The 23,795-nt window shown below is 35.9% G+C and overlaps 5 protein-coding genes across 5 annotated transcripts; 4 read left to right on the forward strand and 1 right to left on the reverse strand.

Moving 5' to 3' along the window:
- Positions 1-1,122: 1,122 nt before the first annotated feature.
- On the forward strand, positions 1,123-2,473 carry LOC122579892 (signal recognition particle 43 kDa protein, chloroplastic). The gene has a single exon (XM_043752154.1). It carries the CDS (start codon positions 1,202-1,204, stop codon positions 2,312-2,314), a length of 1,113 nt encoding a protein of 370 aa, XP_043608089.1. The 5' UTR covers positions 1,123-1,201; the 3' UTR covers positions 2,315-2,473.
- A 744-nt stretch (positions 2,474-3,217) lies between these two features.
- Positions 3,218-9,932, reverse strand: LOC122600672 (indole-3-acetaldehyde oxidase-like). The gene is made up of 9 exons (XM_043773428.1): positions 9,646-9,932; positions 6,992-8,656; positions 6,476-6,726; positions 6,187-6,396; positions 5,596-5,814; positions 4,439-5,500; positions 4,202-4,300; positions 3,908-4,097; positions 3,218-3,818 (listed from the first exon to the last, which is right to left on the reverse strand). Exons 1-9 carry the CDS (start codon positions 9,785-9,787, stop codon positions 3,601-3,603), a joined length of 4,056 nt encoding a protein of 1,351 aa, XP_043629363.1. The 5' UTR covers positions 9,788-9,932; the 3' UTR covers positions 3,218-3,600.
- A 1,627-nt stretch (positions 9,933-11,559) lies between these two features.
- On the forward strand, positions 11,560-12,147 carry LOC122595062. The gene has a single exon (XM_043767356.1). The coding sequence runs from the start codon at positions 11,560-11,562 to the stop codon at positions 12,145-12,147; it is 588 nt and encodes a 195-aa protein (XP_043623291.1).
- Positions 12,148-18,517: 6,370 nt separating this feature from the next.
- Positions 18,518-19,431, forward strand: LOC122586075 (zinc finger protein ZAT5-like). Its single transcript, XM_043758180.1, has one exon. It carries the CDS (start codon positions 18,557-18,559, stop codon positions 19,334-19,336), a length of 780 nt encoding a protein of 259 aa, XP_043614115.1. The 5' UTR covers positions 18,518-18,556; the 3' UTR covers positions 19,337-19,431.
- Positions 19,432-20,963: 1,532 nt separating this feature from the next.
- Positions 20,964-23,542, forward strand: LOC122582016 (poly [ADP-ribose] polymerase tankyrase-2). The gene is made up of 6 exons (XM_043754363.1): positions 20,964-21,203; positions 22,422-22,513; positions 22,725-22,803; positions 22,880-22,974; positions 23,090-23,185; positions 23,266-23,542. The coding sequence occupies exons 1-6, from the start codon at positions 21,032-21,034 to the stop codon at positions 23,347-23,349; spliced, it is 618 nt and encodes a 205-aa protein (XP_043610298.1). The 5' UTR covers positions 20,964-21,031; the 3' UTR covers positions 23,350-23,542.
- The last annotated feature ends 253 nt before the right edge of the window (positions 23,543-23,795 follow it).

Below are 23,795 nucleotides of genomic sequence, written 5' to 3' on the forward strand. Positions count from 1 at the left end.
AATTTAAGGTTTGAATTCTGGAATGAATTTGAATGACTTAATGATTTGATTGTTGGATTGTATTATGTGGAAATGGAAGTATGATCATGGTTAAATCTTAGTTGATTGCAATTTGGAATTGAAAATGATGGTGATGATGAATTTTAAATTCGTTGTTGATTGTTAATAAACATGATGATTATCATTATTGTATAGATAAGTAGATATAAATACAAATCTTTTGTATGTATTCATATTAATTCGAAAAGAGTTAAAAGTGCAAATTTCTTTCCCTGGTTTTCAAAGTTCAAATACGAGTGAGATAAGAGATCCCATGTGTGATAAACTCAATTGATAAATAATATAAAATGACAGAAATACCCACACGTGGTGGGATTTAACGACAGGGACGAATGGTTTTTGACGAAAGTCAGACCACAGAGATGAAAAAAACTCAAAAACTAACAGAGGGATGAAAAACCGTTTTTTTGATAAACCACAGGACGAAATTTATATTTAACCCTATTAAGTATCTTGACTCGATAAATAATACCAAACTTTACTGAGATTTTTAATCATTATGTACTATGTAGTGTAATTGCACGATGACAGTATTAATTTGATTTTATCACAGATTCTTAAAAGTCAACTTTATGAAGAGAAAAACATCGAAATAAAATAGTAAACTTGATATATACTATGTTTAAGGATAAATATATTTTAGAACTGAAAATACGCGCATTTCATTTGGAACATGGATAGTATTAATATTTCAGAAACCACAGATTAATAGTTTAGTGATAAAAAAATTCATCCGTGAAAATATGAATTTAGGAAGACCTAAGTTACGGGATAATATTTTCACCTGATTAATATGTTATCGTGATTTTGTGTGCACTACTAAGGGCTTATTTGTTTAGTGACTGAATTAATAAGTGACTGAATGGATAAATAACATATGGATTAAGTCTCCCAAACAAATACTGAGGTTTTTTCTTTATATGGCATATCTGGGAAAAAAAAAAAATCTTTTAGAGTGATTTCTTTTTCTTTTATTTGTTAAAATTTGAAATTACAAATATAGCCTTTTTGTTCTAAAACACAACCAAACAAAAAAGATGATAATAATTTGGATGTGATTTCTTATCCTGTATTCCCACAATATCCATCTTCTTCTCTGTATGTTCCACCACCTATCAATCATCCTCCATCAAAAAACAAAATGGAAGCTCTTTCCGTCAACCCATCACTTTCCGGCCTCAAACTGGCCCATAACCACCGGCCCACGACACATCCACCATTCTCCCTCTTTGCCCACCTCCGTTTCCGTCCTCACCATCGTCCCCACCTTCTCTCCGTCGCCGCCGCCGCCGTGGAAAGTCAATCTGAGCCAAACCCACCTCAGTTTTCCGACTATGATCAAGATGAAACTTATGGTGAAGTTAAAACAATTATTGGCAGTAGAGCATTGGAGGATAATGCTGGAATGGAGTATTTGATTGAATGGGAAGACGATCACGCGCCGACATGGGTTCCGGCTAACTTGATAGCCGCCGACGTGGTGGCGGAGTATGAAAACCCGTGGTGGATTGCCGCCAAAAAAGCAGATGACCGGAAGTTGAAGGAGATTCTTGATTCCGATGACGGCCGGGATGTTGACGCCGTGGATTCCGATGGCCGGACGGCTTTACTTTTTGTCGCCGGACTTGGGTCGGAATCTTGTGTACGGACGTTGGTGGAGGCCGGAGCTGACGTCAACCACCGTGATAACGGCGGTGGGTTGACGGCGTTACATATGGCGGCAGGGTATGTGAGACCAGGTGTGGCAAAGGTATTGGTGGAGTTTGGGGCGGATCCGGAAGCCGGAGACGATAGAGGACGGACGCCGTTGGATTTAGCACGAGAGGTTTTGAATTCGACGCCTAAAGGGAACCCGGTGCAATTTGCTAGAAGATTAGGGTTAGAAAGTGTAATTAAGATCTTAGAAGGGGCGATATATGAATACGTCGAGGTGGACAAGATTATGGAGAGGAGAGGGAAAGGGAATAACGTCGAGTATTTGGTGAAATGGAAAGATGGAGGGGATAACGAGTGGGTTAAGGCCGCGATGATTGCAGAGGATTTGGTTAAAGACTTTGAAGACGGGTTGGAATATGCAGAGGCCGAGTGTGTGTTAGGGAGACGGGATGGTGAAGAAGGCAAAAACGAGTATTTAGTTAAATGGACGGACATAGAAGAGGCAACCTGGGAGCCAGAAGAAAATGTTGATCCGGAGTTGATTAAAGCCTTCGAGAGTGGTGTTGAGACCCCTTTAACAGGGAATGCGATTGCTTGATACTTTGATTTGTATGAAGCGTTGTATTTTTGATATTAGAATTGAAACGATTCTGAACATTAGTTATAGTCAAATGGTAATGAAATTTTGGTATGGCCTCCAACGCCTAACTTGTATCATAAGATTCTTGATATGAAACACGAGTTTCATTTATGTAAATAACATGTATGTATGTTTGTTATGTCCATGGCCATATAGACAAAATAGTTTGCTAAGCCTATAAAAGTACCTATATAAACTTCCATATTTAGATATGTCCCGATGTTCGTATAATATGTGTCACTCGAAGGGACACCTCAATGATTCAGTCCTTTTAATTAAGTTTCACCCTAATAAACTTGGTGTAACAATAAGCAGCATGATTGGATCAGTGGTAAACATCCTTGTCTCTGGAGACAGAGGTCATGAGTTCGATTCTCGTCCCATGCAAAGGTTGGAGGGCCTTTTCTACCATTTAGGTAGAAACTGGAAGCAACCTCTTTACTTAGGTAGAGGTAAGGTCTGCCTACATCTTAACCTCCCCCATACACCGTCGAGGTATTGGGGCTCAAAACCCGCAGAAGGGGCACTGAGCAGTTACTTACTAAACTTGGTGTAACAATGAGTAATACGAGTATCATGTAATTGAGTCGACTCCCAATTAGAAATAGTCAAGAGTTGCATGATAATGATTTCCCACATAATAGATGAGCCAGGAGTACTTGATGCTTAAAGCCAACATGATTTTTGGGTCATACTATCATTTAGTTCTTTGTTTTATTTTGATGTAAAATATCTCCAATCCGATTATATGTCTACAAGTGAAAATATGGTACAAAGGCCTGCAGTCTGATTTTGTTATAACTTGTGATAGTCTTCAAGGAGAAGGCTAAAAGTGGTATCCCCCCCCTTTTTGCAAACATGTTCAGGAAACCCACAAAATATATTGATTAAGAATCATAATATAAAGGACATCATATTATAACTTAGGGCTAATTACCTGAATTGTATCCAAACTTGTTCCACATATCTTTACTAGGTCTGAACAAAACTGGATACACATCAGCACAGTTTATAGGTCACTTTAACCACAATAGTTGTTTTTCCAAGTTTTGTCCCACCGAAATGATGTTTTTTGTTCAGACCCAGTAAAGATATCTGGGTGAAAGGTTACCCTGGTAAAGTCTTAACTTTCCAAATAATTAGCCCTACAATTATTGATAATGCTTATTGATGAGGATACAAACTACATATCTAGCAACCATCAACCTCAACAAATAACCTTGTAACAGCAAAGGCTACCATTTTTATGAGCTAGACAACAAGCTCTGAAGGTAAAAGTCCACATTATCAAGCCCGCACAATGTCTTCACCACTGGCAAGGTAGCAGGAACATCTAACTGGAAAACTGAATGATCTGGTTCTAAACCCTTCCAAGAAGATAGTTGGTTTCTTGCTTCTTTAATCGCGGCTCTTGTTGCACAATGAACAGAAGCTGCAAGAAGTAACGGTGCTTCTCCAGAAGCTGCATTCCACAAGAAAGATGTATTGAAATATGGAAGTTAGTCGATATACATATCCCCATATTAATATAGCGACTTCTTTTGATCATACTTTTTGAAGAGAGAACACGCTTTTTATGATGTCCGCTGTTTAGTATTTGCACATTGAGTTTGCTGGGCATGGTGTCAATCGTCGGTATCTTGTATGTCCATGTGCTGTCCGCCACAACCAAGCCATCTGAGTTTGTAAGATACTCTTCAAGCATAAAAAACCCGATCCCTTGCACAAAAGACCCTTCAATCTGTAGGAAAGAAAGTCATAAATGAGCTCCTATATGTATATCGTCCCAAGACAAAGTACTTGTTTATAAAACCGTTTTGATTATCAATTACCGTAAACACAAACCTGTCCCAAATCGACAGCAGGATTCAAACTCTTTCCACAATCATATATTAAGTCTGCTTGCAAAATTTTTGTTTCTCCGGTCAGAATATTCACCTCCACCTGTTTTTTCCGCATAATTCGCAAGGCATCGTGTAATTCATCACACAATAAAAAGAATACGAAACGTCATACTGCAAAGAATATTTACATAGTATTTGACGGGATTAGGTATTTTTGTTGTTGATAAAATCAAGTTACCTCACTAACTGCAGCACCGTAATTAAGGTATCCACTGGACGTATTCTCGGGCACAAAATATGAGCTTGCTGATAAATTGATGGATTGGGAATCAGCCTGCGTAATAAGATATTCCCATTTAACTGTGCCCATTTGTTCTTCTAGTTTTTCTTTTAAAGGAACAAGTCTTTCAACCAAAACATTACAGCAAAGTCTAACTGCTTCACAGCTTGCTTCAGAAGTAGTACTTCCAGCCGTAAGACCGCCTTGAATCATACTCAACGTATCTGCTTGTATGACCCGTAGTTTCTCCAAGATCCCATCGGCTCCATCACATTGCACCGCACTAAGACAATATGCAGTCATTTGTTTAATCTTGGTCCATAGCCCCTGACCCAACTCAATACCACCAACTTCTACCACAACTGAACCATCCAGTAAAATACTTACTCTGCCAGGCGTGGGTCTTAGTGACACCTCGTGCAAAATGGGTACTCGAGAAAGTCCTCTCTTTCGCCACATATTACACTCATTGAATTTGTTGATGATTTCGACTCTATAGTCAAAGTTTGAAGATTCCTTTAACTTATCCCATATAGTTGGTAAAGTATATTCCAAAGGCTCACCAGCACTTGCACCATAAAATAACTGAAGGCTGTCAAAATTATGGAAGTTTGTCTCCCTGACAGAACCAACCTCTAGAGAAAGCACACTCGCAATATGTTCTATCACCGCTTCAGCTATAAAAGACCCTTGTACTTCTCCTGGACCGCGCATTATGGATTTACTAGTATGGTTTGTTTTACATAATTTAATGTCGAATGACAAGGCACCAAAGTTGTACTTCTTGAGTGCCCTAATAAAACTCAATGGGATTATAGGGCTTACATCGAGCGACATCCCAGCGTCGACTAAAATATCAAGATGTAGGGCTGTGATTTTCCCATTTGATTTGAACCCAACTGTGTAATTTATCTTCATGGGATGTCGTCCTCCTGCCATTATCATGTCAGTTTTCCGGTTGACATATGTTCTTACCGGGCGTCTTAATTTGTATGCTGCAAGTGCACATGCTGTCGCAACCTATTTTATCAATATACAAAGCATCGGATTTGTAGTATTACTACCATAATACAGACTTATAAATGGAAATTTGATATGTAAGAACCGATACTCACAGGCATAGATTTATAAGACTTCCCACCAAACCCTCCTCCAACTCTTCTTGTAATTACCCGGACATTATGTTCAGGAATGTTAAGACACCGTGCAATCACACTTTGTGCATACTGGGGGAACTGAGTGGAACTGTACACCACCATGCAGTTGTCTTCATCTGGGATAGCTAATGCAGTTTGTGTCTCCATATAGAAATAGTACTGCGATGGAAGTGTAATCTGGATTTCAAGAACAAACAAACAATTTATTACAACGACCTTCAAAAAGAGCGTTACTGTGTATCAATGGCTTCCAATTCAAAAGAACATAAATAGAGCATCGGGCAAGTTGGGTCACACTATAAATGGGTTGATGTTGAAATGGGTCGTTTTCAGGTTGTGTCCAAAATCGACAGGTGTGGTCGACCCGTAACTACGATTTGCCCATTTACAAAAAGTTTTGGCAAATATGATTTTTGACCCCTTTGACTCATTTGACCCATTTTACCAATTTGAGATAAAAACAACACATTGTTAAGTGAACTGGTAAAAAATGCTACCTCCAAAAAATACGAGTAACTTAATATGAAAAGACATATTTCAGTTAAATACCTCCGCTGAGTGGATTTGGTGATCAGATTCAGTCATTCCCTCTGAGAAATCTCCAATTTCAGACGGACGTATGAATGAAGGGACTTCAAAAAAGCTCGATTTCTCAACCGCCTCTTCAACAGTTAATATAGGTGGCTCTAAGTCCTTGGTGTTGTAATCAATCATCGCCATTTCAGCTACCATATCTGCATTCTTCTGTGTATCTGCGACCTAACAAATTCGTTTCTTGTAGCATGTTTCATTATTATATAGATTATCTAACATTAAGTCCTAAAAAAGATTAAATTACCAAAAATGCTATACGCTGGCCAGCAGATTCGGTAAGCTCATCGGCAAAAAGAGGTTCAGGACCAAATAAGCACTTAGATCCAATATTATCCCCACCTTCTGGTATATCTTGAAATGTAATAACAGCATTTACATCTGTTTTAGACTTTAACTTAATGCCCTCTACCCGTGCCAATGGTTTGGTGCTGTAAATGAATGCTCCATGAAGGCAGTTCAATGGCGAAGGAATGTCATCTACATATACAGCTTCACCTGTATGATTAAAACAGATTCAACTTTAAGTACTGAGAGATGGAAAGTTTGACTCAATTTATTGTTGTTGAGTCAATTTGGGTTGGGTTATATACCTAATGGGTAAAATCAGATAAAAAAAAATAGCAAGAAGGAAACAATCAACAAATAAATAGATGGTCAACGTGGCCTGATTCAACCAAATCCGGTCTCGACCCATTACCCAATCCGCCAGGTTGCCACATCTTAACTTTTCTAGAACTAAAAACTAATAATTAACACAAACCAGAAGCTTGGATGGCTGCACCAGACTTTATGATTGGTTGGCCAACAGGGTAATATTCATCGCTCGATTCTACCACCTGCTTTGCTGATGACAATAATGTCGTTCTTTCACAATCATTAAATGTCATTTTTGAACAAAGTTCAGGAGAGCTGTAATTGGATTTAGGAATGGAGCCGTAAGAATCAAGCATTGGTACGAGGAAGTCAAACAAAAAGCTAACAGCCAAGCTTGATCGATAAGCAGGATGGGATGTCCCATTTTCAGGTGAAATGGCCTCCCTTACCAATTTGAGAGTTTCATATAATAAACCAACACTTAGCGTTTTTCCCACAACATGATTTTCAACCGTGCTCGCCCTGATTGCATGTTTAACCCCAAAAGCACCAAAAGCTAACTGAATACTGTTTATAACAACGCCACTGTCACATGAAGAAACATCAGCCAAAAAAGCAGCATTTAAATAAGGCAATGCATTCCCAAGAGGGCGTGGTGAAGCACGATAAGTTTCAAATAAAAGTTTAGGACTATCCTTCTTGAATCTAAAGCAGCATTCTAAAAGGCAGCTATTTTTGGTTGGTTTCAAGCATGGGATTTGCACACTCATAAGCACACTTCTTGAATCCAAACCAGGTTTTTTCAGAAACTCCTCTAATGTGATATTTTCCTTTTCGGTCCCTATGAGGATAGTGACTTTTGATTTCACAGCAATAAGTACAGTGGCGATATCAGAAGGAAAACTTTGCCTTTGAGCCATTACCAAATTTCCACCTATACTTGCTGAATTTCGAACGGATTCAGAAGCAATTTTCTCAAAGTGGGAAGCAATTTTTTTGAAAACCATATTACCTTCCGAGCAATTATCACCATTTTTTTCTTCTTTTAAAGCCACGATTAATTTAGAAATTGAAACGGTTGCTCCAACTTCTATCTGTGAGTCATCTCTGTTTATTATAGAAAGCTCGGGGATAAACCTTAGATCAATGTACTTATCATACTGCTTCGTTTCCTTATAGTAACCAATTCCCGTGTTACCAGCAACCAACTTAACTGCCACACCTTTTGCAGCTTCCAACAAGCTCCCAAGTTCTTCCATAGAAACTGGAGTATCCCAAGACCTATTCTGATATGTCAAAACCATTGGAGACTTGGATTCGATTTTCAAAAACTCGGGATAAGTACATATCTCTTTTGGATCATAAAAAGGTAATTTACTAAGTTTGGCATCCTTTGTCCAGAATGCATTAAGCCCCAAATCTTCCATATCAACATCAGCGGCAAAACTTTTGCATACATCAACAATGGGTCGATAACCAGTGCACCGGCATAGATTCCCAGAAATTGACTTTTCGGCTTCTGAGACAGTGAGTTTGGACAAGCCAGGAGCCGGTTCTGGTCGATGGGTTTTTTCTGCGTTGACAAGTGCCGAGAAGAGTGAGACACACATCCCTGGAGTGCAAAAACCGCACTGAGATGCATGAAAGCCTGCAAAACGTTGGTGAATAGAATGAAATCCATCTTTGCTGTTCCCAAGTCCTTCGGTTGTAGTAATTGAGCACCCGTTTATGCTGCAAAGAAGTGTAAGACATGAACTCACTCTGGAATCTTCAACTTGATTGAGGTTGGAGTCAAACTTGGACAGTAGAACATTACAAGCACCACAACCACCTACAATTATGCATAAATAAACTTCACTAGAGAAATGAATATTCATATTGACTTTGACACATGTCAACATTAGCATTTTATGTCTGTTTCTAATTAAGCATACGATTTTAGTCCAAGGTATCACTACTTAATGATTTTTCAAGCTTGTTTGTAAGAACCACTATCTCCTCTCCTTTTCTTTTTTTGGTGTGGCTTTCTAAAATTTTAATTTCATATTTATTTTTTGATTTTTTTTAATAAAAATTATATGGGTTATGTGTTAAAAACGGATGGATACGGTGGGGGCATTGCCCTTATCTGATCTAAAAGGGTTGTCACTTGATGCATATGGGATTATTGTGGATTTGATAGGCGGTCATCCAAGAGATGGTGGTGGTTGGATACGTTACAGGCGTAGCCGTTAGCTCTAAGCCTCTAAGGGCTCCGACTTAAAGATGGTTTTTTAATGGTTCTCATGGTTCACATCCTTGTTTTGGTTCTCACTTGATCACTTCACTTTATATATAATCTATGGAGAATGATTAATCCTCTTAATTCATTAACCTAAAATCCTCCCAATATGACATGTGGAAATTCAAGGGGTAAGAATGTAAGATTAGCAAGAGATTAAGTTGAATCCACTTTAGGCTAATGTTTAGGATGATCAATCATTTTCCATAATCTATTAGTAGTTATTTGTGGAAAAAATTTGATAACCAACCAGCCAATTGGTTGTCGTCAGCAGTTTTGGCTATAGGGTGTGCCGGCTAAAACCCATGACCTTGTGCCAAAAATCCCCTACCCGGCTAATCTTCTAATACTAATAGGTATTGATCCTTAATTTTTTTTCAAGCTAGCATCCAATCACATCCATTCAAATGTTATTTATATGTATCTATGTATAATAAAATAGTGTAAAAATTTAACAGATGTATACTACTGTTGTTAGTATAATTAGACGTAGAGAGTCTCGGATTAGATAGTGAAATAAATGAAACCAAACTAATTACCTTCACCGCAACCAAGTTTAGGACCCTTGATACGAGTGCGAGAACGCAAGAACTGAAGCAATGTTGTTGACGGGTCAACGCTTGAGAGTTCAAAACGTTCTCCATTGATGGCAAATACTAGCTTTTGCTGGTTTTCTTCCATTTTTTTTTTTTTTTAACATTAAGAGTGATATATTATTGATAAATGTAGTCTAGCAAGGAGCTAGATAAACATATTTCTTGATCATCTCCCATTTGGTTTAATTTCTTGTTGATTTGACTTGGTTATTGGCGTGTGGGAAACATGTATAGCGGTTTAGATAATTAGGTACGTAGATATATCATATGGGTGGTGCAGCTGAAAAGTCTGTGTCTATTTAATTATGCCACGTGAAAGTTTTACTTATATGATATGATGATATGATATTGCAAAAAAGGGTGATGATGGACTATACTATAATATTTTGTTTAGTCATTTTGGTGAAACTTCAATGGTGGACTATGCTACTAGTCTATTATAGTATTTTGTTTAGTCATTTTGGTGAAACTTTTAATGGTAAAGGTAGTTATCCAATGAAAGGATTTGAACCTGGACTGAAGAACGCAAGAGTTTACGTTTTTACTAATTATTGTATTTTTGAACGGGTTAGTAGGGGTTCTTCTCATTGAGTAATTAAAATAAACATTTTTGTTTCGAGAGAGCTCTCTAACGAGAACCCGATTAAGACAGTGTATGTTAAACTTTTCGTTGTTGAATCGCGACACGATATTTCTAACGGAATCTACCTTTCAAAAAAGTATTTTGTTTATGATTTTCTAAGTCCCTTAAATATATAGTATACAGATTTGATGTATATATTTAACATCTTTTTTAATTTAATAAAAAGAGGATCCCAAAACTAATATCCCTTTAAAAGTTTTACACGTGGCAGCAATGCTCTTTCTCAATACAAGTTTCTCTTCAGAAACAAATTTATCCTGATAATTTTTTTTTCAATAATTTTTTTTCTTTCTTCTTCTACCTTTATATACCGAATACCAGTTTTAATTCATTAAAATACTTCAACTTTATTCCATAGAATTCATTGATTTAATCTCTACTGAAATATCTCTATTATAATCATGTAAAAAAATGGTTGCATTACAAAATCAAAAGCTTAAAAATTAAAGATAAACTGAAGCATAATCTAAAGTAATTCAGGTGCGTCTTATATTTCAAGTTTTATTTCGATATTTGATTAGCTAGAACTATATCAATAGAAAAAATGGGTTATCTATAAAATCTCTAAGGTACAATTTCAACATGGCTTTATTTCGATGTATGGTTACGGTTATGATTGTGTTTTGTTTGTTAAATACATTAAATCGAAGCATTGTAAGGAAAGTTGCACAATCAGAATGAGTGAGAAAATGAAGCGATAACATATTAGTATGTTTCTTATAAGGTGTATCGAGTTTTGTTTGACACATACAAGGTGTTTGATAAAATGCTAAAAATTAACTATATCATTATCGGTTCAAAAAATATGCTATTTTTACATAGTATCTGATTGTACATAATGAATTTGCTTATTATTAGCCTTTACTCTGTTTTACATGTTACTACCATGGATGAGAATAATGGCCATAAGAGTGGACGGAGTGGGTGAGGCACGGACCGGTACCGGGTCGGTACCGGAAGGAACACCGCTCCGACCCCCCGGTACCGGTGGGGAGGGGAGGAGCCTGGGCACAGTGGTGCCGGTTTGGGTACCCACTTTTGTGACCGTTACAAAAAAAAAAAAAAAAAAAAAACGTGGGGCCCCCTACTTTTTCTCTCTTTCTCTTTTCTTCCTCATTTTTTTTCTTCTTTTCTTTCTGGCCGAACAGACCATCCTCCATTCTTTCTTCTTTATTTTTTTTTTCCAACCAAATCATCCATCTAAACCCTCAAAAATGAATAGGGGGAAGAAATCAAAAAAACCTACTTACTCAAATCTACCCAAAAAACGTAGAAACGCGCCACCGCTAAACAATCGCGATATTATGCCACCTCCTCCTTCGCAAAAAAATACGGCCGAAAATGTGTATAGGCCACAACGTGTTGAAGATTTCTTGAATAGTATGGATCCATTGTTTTTCGATTCTGTCCCGTCAAGTGTGCAACCAAATACCGGGTTTTCGGGTTTTGCGAATGAAACTCAACCCGGGTTTTCGGGTTTCGCGGGTGGTTCATCATCACACTTTGCGACTCAGCAGGTTCAAGAAGAAGAAGAAGAAGAAGAAGAAGAAGAAGACGTGGTGGAGGAAGAGGTGGAAGCAATACCCGAGACCCAAGTCTCGGTTAAAGATAAAAGAGAGTGTCGAAATTGGGGGAAGGATGAAGAGGCGTGTTTGGCAAAAGCTTGGTTAAACGTTTCTGAGGATCCATACGTCGGAAACGCCCAAACGGCGGGTTCGTTTTGGAAGAAGGTGAAGTTTCAGTTGGACTTACACTTGAACCGTGAATCGGGACGTACCCCTGAAATGTGTCGGTCGAAATAGAAGGATTTGAAACATAAGGTTTCGGGTTTTTGTGGTATTTACAATGTGAAGAAAAGTAAGATGTCGAGTGGCCAAAGTGACGAGGATGTGTTTAAGTCGGCCGTGGCATTGTATATGCGGAAATACAATAACAAGTTCGGGTTTCCGCAGGTGATCGTGTGGCAGGTTTTGAGGAGAGGACCGAAATGGTCGGAGGTTCTTACTTTGGAGGGGATTTGTGAGGAGTCGGGTAGCAAAAGGGCAAGAACGGAAGGGTCTGTCCATGTACGTTCATCAGGGGAGCCGTCGGTCCATATTGACTTGAATGAGGACCACTTGGAGCAAGAAGAGGAGGGAGGGAACGACATGGATGATGCACCAGTACATCAGGCTAGACCCGTACCACCCCGCCGTAAACCTAAGGGTAAGCAGGCTGCTCCTTCTTCCTCTACTACATCTGAGGAGTTCTTGAAGATGGTCGTGGAGTTGAAATGCGACAATGAGGATAAAAAACGAGCTCGGTAGGAGAAGATGCAGATGCAGAAGGCGATGATGGATAGCTATATGGCGGCGGAGGAGGCTAGGAAAAAACGGGAGGAGGAGATGACACGGATGGTCCAGAGTCAGCAGCGACAGAATGATATGGACTTCGTGATCAGGCCACACGATCACCTCAGCGGGCCGATGTTGGAGATGGTTTTGGCGCAGAAACGCGCCCTTTGTGAGCAGTACGGATGGCCGGCGCCTTAGTTGTATGTTTATGTTGATTAAGTTTTATGTTTTACTTGTTTTCGTATGTTTGAATAAGATTATGTGTTTTATTTGTGTTTTTAAGTTGCATTAGTTTTAGTTTATTAAATAAAATGTTTTAGTTTTAAAAATAAATAGAAATGAAATTAAATAGAAAAGGGTGGGGAGGGGAGGGGAGAGGTGTTGTAGTGCTCCTAGGTTTTGGGGAGGGGAGGGGAGGAGAAGAAAAATCAGGGAGGGGAGGGAAGGAGTGGGGAAACCCTCCCCCCACCCTAAGAAATTAAGAACACAATGACAAATAGACTCCTTAGTCCTTCGTGTATCCTTCCTTTTTAACTACTATACTACTTCATCCACTACTTTACATGTATGTTTTCTTAATTCTTAAAATAACTTTGAGTGCTTTGCTGTTGATACATTTACTTTTGTCTTTGATGGTTACCAGTTCAACTCAAACTAAGTCATTTAAGAATATATGATCTTTGGTAGTAACTTCAATTTAAGCATTATATGTCTTAATGTGTGTTCGTTTAATACCAGTACCATTATAAATTGAATGTTGGATAGCTTAGTTAAGAGTTTATAACCTTCATTTCACATAGAAAGGAATCATAATCGGTTCTAAATTATAATAGCTTACAAACACTTACAGAGAATATTTGTGATAATCATTACTCCATATCTTTTATTGATTGCAATAGCAAATCAATTGGTCATCGGGTACTACAATTGCTAAAATTTGAGTGAAATACATGATACCTTATCTTTATATTTAGTGAGAATGTGATTTAGTTATGTAAATATTGAGTGAAATACATGATACCTTATCTTTATATTTAGTGAGGATGTGATTTAGTTATGTATCAACCTTAGTGATTTATAAATGGATGCCTTTCTATACTTTAGAGCATTTTGCTTATATTATCAAACGAGATTAAGTACTCTTATATTGGTTAGACATGTAATGTAGATAACTAATATTGGACCTATGTTTTAGAGGAGTAGCCATTGTATTATTGCTTAACATATAACCCACATAAGGATATGTTCTAAAGCCACTTGGTTTTAGGAGTAGTTATAAGCTTAAATAATGACATTTGTTTTTATATATTCAATGTAGAATTGAGTTTGTACCAAACACTCGACCTGCTAAAGTGGTTATCAACAATGACTTTTTTTTTATATGTATATCAAGGGTTTTACATTTAAGAGTTGTAGGACTAGAACCCTTGACTTTTGGTTCAAAGGAAAGGTTGTTTATCAACCCTCCTAATAAAAAAGTTGATAGTTTAAAGTTGTGCAACATTATTAAATTTAAGTATGCTAATGACCATGCAAAGTCATGAATCGATATGTAGTAAACCAAGTTGCTTCAGTGATCATTTAAAGAAAAATTGCATATCTGCTGACTTGTCTCATCCGAAGATGATCTCGACAATTTGATTAGAGAGATTCTGAGTGCTATATTTGAGGTGGCACATGAAATCGAACGATTGAGAAGTCACGTGAAACCAGCTTTGAAAGGTATTTAATGGATACTTTCTTATACGAGCCTTCAACTAGGACTAGACTTCCATTTGAATCAGCATTGAAAAGATTGGGCGGAAATTTATACAACTGAAAATGCACGAGTTTTCATCTACTGCAAAAGGAGAGATATTATCAAGTGTTCCTTGAAGTTATTTGACATCCATCAAAGGTTTCAAGATGGGGAGGTCGGATGAGTAGGGGACAATATCACTTCGGGTAAGGCTGGCAATTGGGTACCTGTTAAGACCCGTTAAAGTAACTATTAAGCAAAAAATGTACTATGCAACTTTTTCTATTTTTAAAAATAATTGTTTTCAATAATTTAAAGTTCATCATTTAACTTTTTTGATACATAAAATGAATAACTGTCAAGCTCAAATCATAAAAGGCAAGTGTTAAATGAGTGCTTTTCATGTTTGAAAGCTAAAAATTTTGTGCGCATCGAACCTGTTAAGACACGATTTGTCAGCCTTAACTTTGGGTAAAATTTGGTTAGTTTTAGAAGGGTTCAACTTTGGTTGACTGCATATGTCTCTTGTCCAATTTTTGGCACCAACTGTGTGATGGTCGACTTTTCGATATAGCTATGAAAACTTCACATATCTACGTATTGGTTTTTTTTTTCTTTTCATAAGTTTCTGCAATCATTCTGCACTAAATTTCTTTCTTTTTGGAGGATTCATGCTGATAGGATAATTACATCATAGAAATAGAGATAGGATAATTAGTTTGTGGACATTTTTAAGCATCCTTTTATGCATTATATTTAGAGTTAAGTATCTCGAAGTGCAAATAACTTTTATATTTTTTCTATTGTATGAATGTAACTTTCATTTGGTTCATTGTATGCAACTAACCCGTTAAATTTGAACGATTAATGTAAATTTTTTACGTTGACCAATCAAAAACTTCTACGTGGCAGCTCATATGGTGTGCCACGTATACACTTTTACATTAATCGTTCAATTTAGCGGGTTAGTTACATACAATGAACCAAATGAAAGTTACAGTCACACAATAGAAAAAGTGTAAAAGTTACTTACACCCCAAATACTAAACTCTTATATTAAGACAAAAGTTAGACAATCACATAAAACACCCTTGGTTTTTTATGATTGTTTTTTTTCTACGATAGTAATATTTTACGTTTTTGAAAGTTTCTTTTATCATTAATGTTTTTCACCTTTAATCTCATCTTCGCATAACAATTTCATTTATTACATTTTTCAAATCAATCAAGTGTATTCTGTTTGTTGGTAATATTATTGCTAGATCAATGGATCAGATTTCAGTATGACAAAGCAATGATAATGATATGGTTAGTTGGTTATTTGGTAGGGATTAATATCCCGGAGTGTAAATAACTTTGCAACTTTTTCTATTGTGTGTATGCATCAAAGAATTTTGAACATTTTATGTAAGTATCTCACTAAATTGAACGCTTAATGTAAAAATGTATACGTGATAACTATATGAGTTGTCACGTAGAAGTTTTTGATTGGTCAATGTAAAAATTTTACATTAAGTGTTCAATTTAGCTAGATACTTACGTAGAATGTTCAAATTTTTTGATGCATACACACAATAGAAAAAATTGCAAAGTTACTTACACTCCAGAATTCTAAACCCTACTTGGTATTCAAAGTTACTTAAAAGGAGTCTGGTTTTGCAATCTCGCCTTGCTATTTCAATGTGAGCGAGTGAGCGACTATGTATTACTTGGACTGATGAGCTCGAGTATGAAGATGTGAGACATAAAAGTTGTGTAGTCAAATATGAAATTTTTTTATATATTTTTCTAATCATGCCCGGGTAATTACCCGGTTGATTAGCTGGTAATATAATATATGTTAAACAAATGACGTATAATGTTTTGATAATTTGATTATCTTCGTGATTAATTTTACCTTTTTTAATTTGATTTGTAAGAGGGCATAAAATCTCACATGAAATGAACTATTGAGTTTTTTTATGTTGGACCAGATTCCTCTTGATCGTGGGGAGATGATCGAGTACGTGGATGGTGTGCAAGTGATCCAAATCTGCTTAAAAAAACTACTCTAATGGTATTAATGTTCCATTCATTTTGTTGAATCCGTTGAATGTATAAAAGATTTTGAATTCGACGTTTAAAGAGAACCCGGTTCAATTTGCAGAATATTAAAGTGGAAAATTGTAATAATCACTACTACATATATCTATAACAATGCAATAGACGATAAGATCGTTTGGCTCAAAAGTTTCTAAGAGAATTTTATAAAAAGGAATTCGTTAATATATAGAAAATTTAAATTTCTTTCCATTTTTTTGTATCAAATTTTTTTGAAAGATGGAACGATGACTAACACCATCAAGTTTTGGTGTTTCCAATCTGAGTTCGAATTCTAAAGGATTTGTTCTCCTATTTGTAGATAGTTATAACTTATTACATTGTTAAGCCCCCACCACATTTACATATGATAGAATTAAGATTTGAACCCATGATAAAAAAAAACCAAAAAACTCCATGCTATCCCACTTTTCGTAACAACTTTTCACCAATACCCCCGATTTGCTACAGAGCTAGGACAACAGGAAAGTGTTAAAAGTCAACAAATTGACTAGATTTACAATCATTAATGATGATCACGATTCACGAATTCATGATGTAATTAACACCCTCCTCCCGTTGTTGTGGGAACGAGGCTACCTCAGGGAATCAGGGTTGTCCGCAAATAACACCTTTTCATGAATTTAACAATAATTTTAAGATATGAATCTTAATTTTTATTATCTAAATGGTGTTTCTAGCTCTTATCAATATGGTTATTACAAATCGGAACTTATACCCGTAAAACTAGACTAATAGTGAAAATTTTGATTCGAAAAAACCCCGACCCGAATAGGTGAACAGTTTGAGAAGGTAACTAGTTTAAGCTAAATATTGCACACTCAAAAATAAATTTCTAAATCCGCTACTGCCACTATAAAAAGTAGTAATCCCCTTTGATAAAAAACGGGTCCACACATATCTTTTCCGATAAGGAGTAAATTTGACCGTATCGTTTCGTTCAAACAAAACTAAAATTGTGTAAAACGTACAATCACATCAAATCTTTATAAAGAGCTATCAGCGCGAGAGAATTGAAGGAGTTCAAACAATTTACTTATACCATTTAGAGTCATCTATGCGCAAACTATTATAAGGAGTAATATTCATTTCATCGACCAAGATAATAATTAATGATTGATCAAATAATAGAGGAATTAAATTTCGCTTAAAACCAACATGATTTTTCGGTCATACTACTAGTATCTCATTTACTTGACTTCTACTTTTAGGTCCATCTTTTATGAGAATTTAAAATTTCATAAATAATAAGTTATAAGATTTTCCACATAAATGAATGTACAATAGTAATAAGATGATAACTCCTCAAACACATATAGTATTACGGATTAAAATTCTTTAAAGTTTTCTCAACTTTTATAAATATTGAATTAAATCCAACTGTTGGATCAACTTTGAAGAATTTCAATCCAAGTTTTACTAGCATACATTATAATCATATTTGATTACAAGTTAACTTATTCAAGCTTTAAGCATGTTTCTTTTATATCTAACACATATGGCAAACTAAATTCATTAATTCATTCAAATATAATTTTGAAATTAAAATCAAAGAAAAAATTGATTGTAGAAAAATAGCTAGGAAAGTGACATATAGTAGTATGAGAAGTAAGGGTATGTACGTAGTGTGCGAGGCTTGCACTCTAAACTTGGGTAAGGAATCCTCCAAACCCTTCCATTAGGTATCAACTTTAGCTATAGCTATAGGTTGTGTTTGCTTCAAAGCAAACCGATCGATTCCCTTCACTTCATTTTACACTAACTTGCATATTGCACATGGAATATATATCACTTATTTTAAACATATATATACACACCCATACATACATACACTAGTTATATAACTATTGCTTTTGGTTAAAGTAACTTCCAAGGTTGGAAAGGCAAAGCTCCTTTGGTGGAGATACTCAATGGGGGCGACTTCTTCGATTTCTTATATATAAAAACTCTATATAACACCTTTAATGTCTCTGGTCTCTTACATCGTACATATAGACATATAATAACTAGAGACCACAACTCCAAACCAATATCAACTATATGGAAGAAGTTGGTGATCACATGATGATCATTGAGAATATGCAAAGCCACATCAAGCGAAAAAGGACTAAACGTCCAAGACCCTCATCGATTCTTACCCTAAGCCTAGCCTCAACCTCATCTTCCTCCACCACCACCACCGACGAACCTAGGGCTCCAACCGTTTACCATTCCATTGAGTTCACCAACAATTTTCAAGAAAACAATGCCAATGATGACCAAGATATCGTCGATTGCTTAATGCTTTTGGCTCATGGCAACCATTTACCAGAGCCAGAGCCACTCAACATGGTGTTTCCGCCTCCATCATATGCTTACGAATGTAAATTATGTGATCGTGGTTTCACTTCTTTTCAAGCCCTTGGTGGCCATAAAGCTAGCCACAATAAACCCCACCGGGATGTTCAAGAGGTTTCCCAAAATAGATCAACTTTGCTTTTCCTTAGACCAAACAAGCGTTTGACTTATAGTGGTTCAACCAAAGGGCCTAGGGTGCACGAATGTGCCATATGTGGTTCTGATTTTACTTCGGGTCAAGCACTAGGTGGTCACATGAGGCGGCATCGTCCCATTATCATGAAGGCGACTACAAGTACTTCTTCTAACAAAAATACTAATGCAAATGGCGAATTTAAGGCGCAAAAAACCCTACTAATGTTGGACCTAAATCTTCCTGCTGCTCCTATCGAAGATAATCACAGTGAAACCAAAATCCCTTTTGGATCAAACAACCAAATTAGTATCTTTCCGGCACCTTCTTTGGTTGATTGTCAATTCTAATCAGTTTAGGCTCGGTTAGGGTACTAATTAATTCTAACATCATTATTCATTGATTATTATATTCACGATTTATTGTAACAAGATTATTCAACAATTAAGGTGGTAAATTAAATTAGCAGATTGTTGTTTATTATGTTCGATCTACTCCAAAAGGAGTAAAAACTGTCACACAAAGAGAATCAAACCTCCATCTACTTCAGAAATTTAGAGAAATTTAAAATTTTTGTTAAAAAGAAAATCATTTTTATTTAATAACAAAAAAAATTATACGGAGGAGTAATATATCAAACAAAACTCCTAACAAGTTGCTAGAAATACAATGTACAACATTCTTGCATTACAACAATTACAAACTACTAGAATCTTCTCAAAATTTTAAATGCTAGTACTGTAAAATGGATGAAAAAATTCATATCAAAATAAAACTAGACATGGGAAAAACTTCCACCAACGGAGATCAGATCACTGGTTTTCACTCCGTGATATTTTTGATATAGTCCCAAACAAACCCCGAGGGAATGATACAATATACAACTCGATTCTCAAGACAAAAACAACCAAAGAAAAGCCCCAAAGAAAATCGATTTTGAAAGGGAGCAATTTCTACACAAAATCCCTTTACCATATACAAAAATATACATGATTGTGCATTACGGTTATATAATGCATATATTATTGTATATAGAGCCGGCCCAATAGTATTATTGAGCTAGGCGCCTGTTTAAGGCCCCAAATGTTAAGAGCCCCTAAAATTTTCAGGTTTCATGCCTAGCTTCAGCCCTTTACTCTTTTTTTGGGCTTATAATTTAATAAACTACAATTGGGCTTATAGGACAATGTTTGGCAAGTGAAGATTAAAAATGTTTGACGTGCTTCCTGAATCCTGCCTAAACCACTTCCGATAAAGTGAAAATTTTGGATTTTAGTTTAATAGATTCATCGACTTTTTTGCACCTTTTTTCTTAACTTTGGTACAAAAAGTAATGTTGAGTTTAATCTAATGGAATATTTTGAGTTTATTTCTATAATACATAGCATAATTTTTGCTAAGTATTTTCTTGCGAATAATTTTTATTATACTTTTATATTTGTTAATTTGAGTATAATTTTAAAGAAGATATGATTTATTGAGATTCTTAAAGAAAGAGAAAAAAAAAAAACCTTTATGCTCATCTCATAAAGCCTTATGTTTGTGCTGAATGGAAGGGTACTTTTTCCATATATATTTTTATATTTTAATATTTCAAATTTAAGTTTTATCTTGATGTTCGACATGAAAACCTAATTATTTTGGAGCAAAAATTTACAGTTTTTACATTATTTGATGTGACTAAGATGACTTTGTTTGATAATTAAAAGGCTGGTTTAAACATATGAAACGGTTTTTGTTAGAAACTTTAGAGAAAAAATCCTTAAATTAGTCTCGCTGCCACAAAAAAATTAAGTGGGCCCTGGTTGTATATGGCTAATAAATTGTTTTGTGTAAGGATTAAGAAAATTATATATGCAAGGAAGCAACTCTTTGAAATAGAACATAGGTAGGACCGTCGGGGGCCTTTTTAGCTATCACACAAACAAATAAGGGTCTAATATAACAACTTGCTGATGATTATAAACGTGTAATATAAGCCTAAATTTTATTTTCTTTCTTTCCGAGGTTTTAGCATAATTATCAATCACCGGCGGTAAAAAGAAATGGCGGTTCCGGGAAGACACAACTTGGATGGCGATGACGATGAAGAAGGAATCCTTTTTGTTGAAGAAGGAGCGTTTCCGGAACATGATTTTGAAGATACACCCCCTCACCTTCGCGACCTCGCCGCCGCCGCTATGCACGGCGATCTTGACGGACTTCGCCGAGCCCTAGGTATATATATATGTTGTATCTATAGGCTATATATATCCTTACACGATTCGTATATGATTGATTAGGTTTATTATCATGATTTAAATGTTTGAGAATAGTATTTTTTTTTATTATTGATATTTAGGGTTTGTTTGGGACCTCAAAATTATGAAATTTTATTAAGAGCGGAAATCAACATAAATAGTAGCGATACAAGTTTTTAGTAACAGATTGATTATTTTGGTGCTCTCAGTATCCAATTTTTTTACAATATGGGCTAGGTATGTGCGTGATTAATATCTCTCTCTCTCCTTTTTTTTTTTTTTTTTTGGTAATGGGATACCCCTGTGAATTGTATAACTACATCACAATGATACAGTACCAGTAATGTGGTTGGAATATAACATTAGTTCACATACCACATTTCGTATGATTAGTTGATTACAGCCAGCTATGTTAGCACAACCTGATGAATTTGATCCTAACCTACATTAGGCAATTAATAGAGATAAGAGCATAAAAATTACATAGGAAAAGAAAGCAACTAAACCAAATTTGCTTTTGGTGTCTTCCAATAACCTCAAGTTGTTAGCTGTTTTTTAAACTCGATGAAGCAAGCTTTAGTCGAGTGGTTTCAGCAATGATATTACGAATTTGAGAGAAAGTACTACTCTTGTTTGTAAATATCTAGTTATTCCGTTCTTGCCACACGAAATATGCTGTTGCTGTAACCAACACTTTTCCAATAACACTTTGTATTGAGATGGCTTTAGACAAAGCAATCAGCTCATTAATGATGTCTTCCCATTTTGCAGAGATATGTTGCATTCCCACCATTGGCTTAACAAGTGTCCACACCTCAAAAGCATAAAAACACTCAAAAAAATAAATGGTTGGCCATGCTTGCATGATTAATATCTATATATGGTCATACATGATTTAGTTTAGGAGATTTTGATCAGTTGATGAGGCGACAGCCGCCAAGAGCTCAGTTTAGGTTAAATTGAAAAGAATATGATATTAGTAACAGTGCGTATTTCACAAAAAAAATAAAAAAATCTAGCGTTTGATTTCATAGCGTTGACACATAGTGTATATGAAAGTTTTAGCATTTGAAAGACGTCCTTCGTTTGTATTTGTTATTCAGAATTGCAGTAGCCTAAATGCTTAATCTGTTTGAGCCTGTGTAACGCTAACAAACATAATCCTTTTTTTTTTCAACTTCTACAACGACAAAAGATAATTTGGATGGCAGCATTGATGAACCTGTTGAGGATGGAGATACTGCTCTTCATCTCACATGTCTGTATGGTCATCTGTCATGTGTCCAGGTGAGTTACCATCTGTTACTCTCCAAATTTTACAAAATTACTATCATTGTTGCATGTGTTATTGTGGTTCTCGGTAATCATGATCTTTGGAGAAAGTTAAAGGAGAAAAATAAATGTTTTGATATAAAGTAAAAGCATGGATTCCATCTTTTGCATCATTGTTAAATCCATTATTTGCTGTTTACCCATTACCATCATGTTTTTTGTGCAGCTATTGTTGGAAAGGGGAGCTTCAGTGGAGGCTAAGGATGAAGATGGTGGGGTTCCTCTACATGATGCATGTGCTGGAGGTTGGCCATATACTCTACGTTTTACTTCTAAATAGCACGCCTTTTACCTAACATTTTGGTTTACTTGCACATCTAGGATTTATGGAGATAGCCCAACTCTTGATTGCTAAAGCCAATTCTGCAGAGGGTTTGAAACGAATGCTTGAATCTGTTGATGTAGAAGGGGACACTGTAAGTGGCTTGCAACTAATTGCACATCTAAGTTTTTTTCAGTTCTAATCTTTATCAATGCATAACAAAAATTCCCAAAAATAGTAAATATAAACACTTGGTTGATCTTGAACAGCCTCTTCATCATGCGGCTAGAGGGGAACATGATCAAATTGTTCAACTTTTGCTTTCAATTGGGGCATCACCTACTAAGACAAATGTTTATGGAAAGGTTTGTATATTAGATTGGTGAAGGTTTATGTTTTTGTTGTTGATGGGCAAGTGGTGCTAATGTGTTAAAAAACTTGACAGACCCCAGGGGAGCTTGTTGAACCGGACACACAAACTTGGACAATCTTAGAAGCCGCAACCAGACAAAGTGCAATGGCATCATAGGTGTAATGGTCAAATCTATAGATTTTGTTTTTGGCTGTTGAGAAGTTAAAGGAGTTTATGACTAAGCCAGTTATTTTTTATAGGTGTTGAATGTAATGGTATTGTTGCAAAAGTTCTGATAATTTGCTGTAGAAAAGTCTCACTTCGGTATTTAAATTTTTTTATCCATTTGCAATATTTAATTTCCTCATAATTTTGCAGACTGTATTTTGCTAGTTCGTTTATACTTTTATCAATTCATCTCACATTTAGGGTTGAATCGACTATTTATCTTGCAGTTAGTGGAAGATGAAGATATAATGGTAAGAAAATTGTTTGTATTTTTAGGCAATTAGTTTCTTTTCTGTATCGAAAACTTAATGACAACCAAAATACAAACAAATTCATTATATTAATTCTAAACTTGGCTCAACAAGACTGGTCTTTGATATGCAAGAAATATCATC

Source organism: Erigeron canadensis, chromosome 1 (assembly GCF_010389155.1).
Source record: "Erigeron canadensis isolate Cc75 chromosome 1, C_canadensis_v1, whole genome shotgun sequence".
NCBI lineage: Eukaryota > Viridiplantae > Streptophyta > Magnoliopsida > Asterales > Asteraceae > Erigeron > Erigeron canadensis.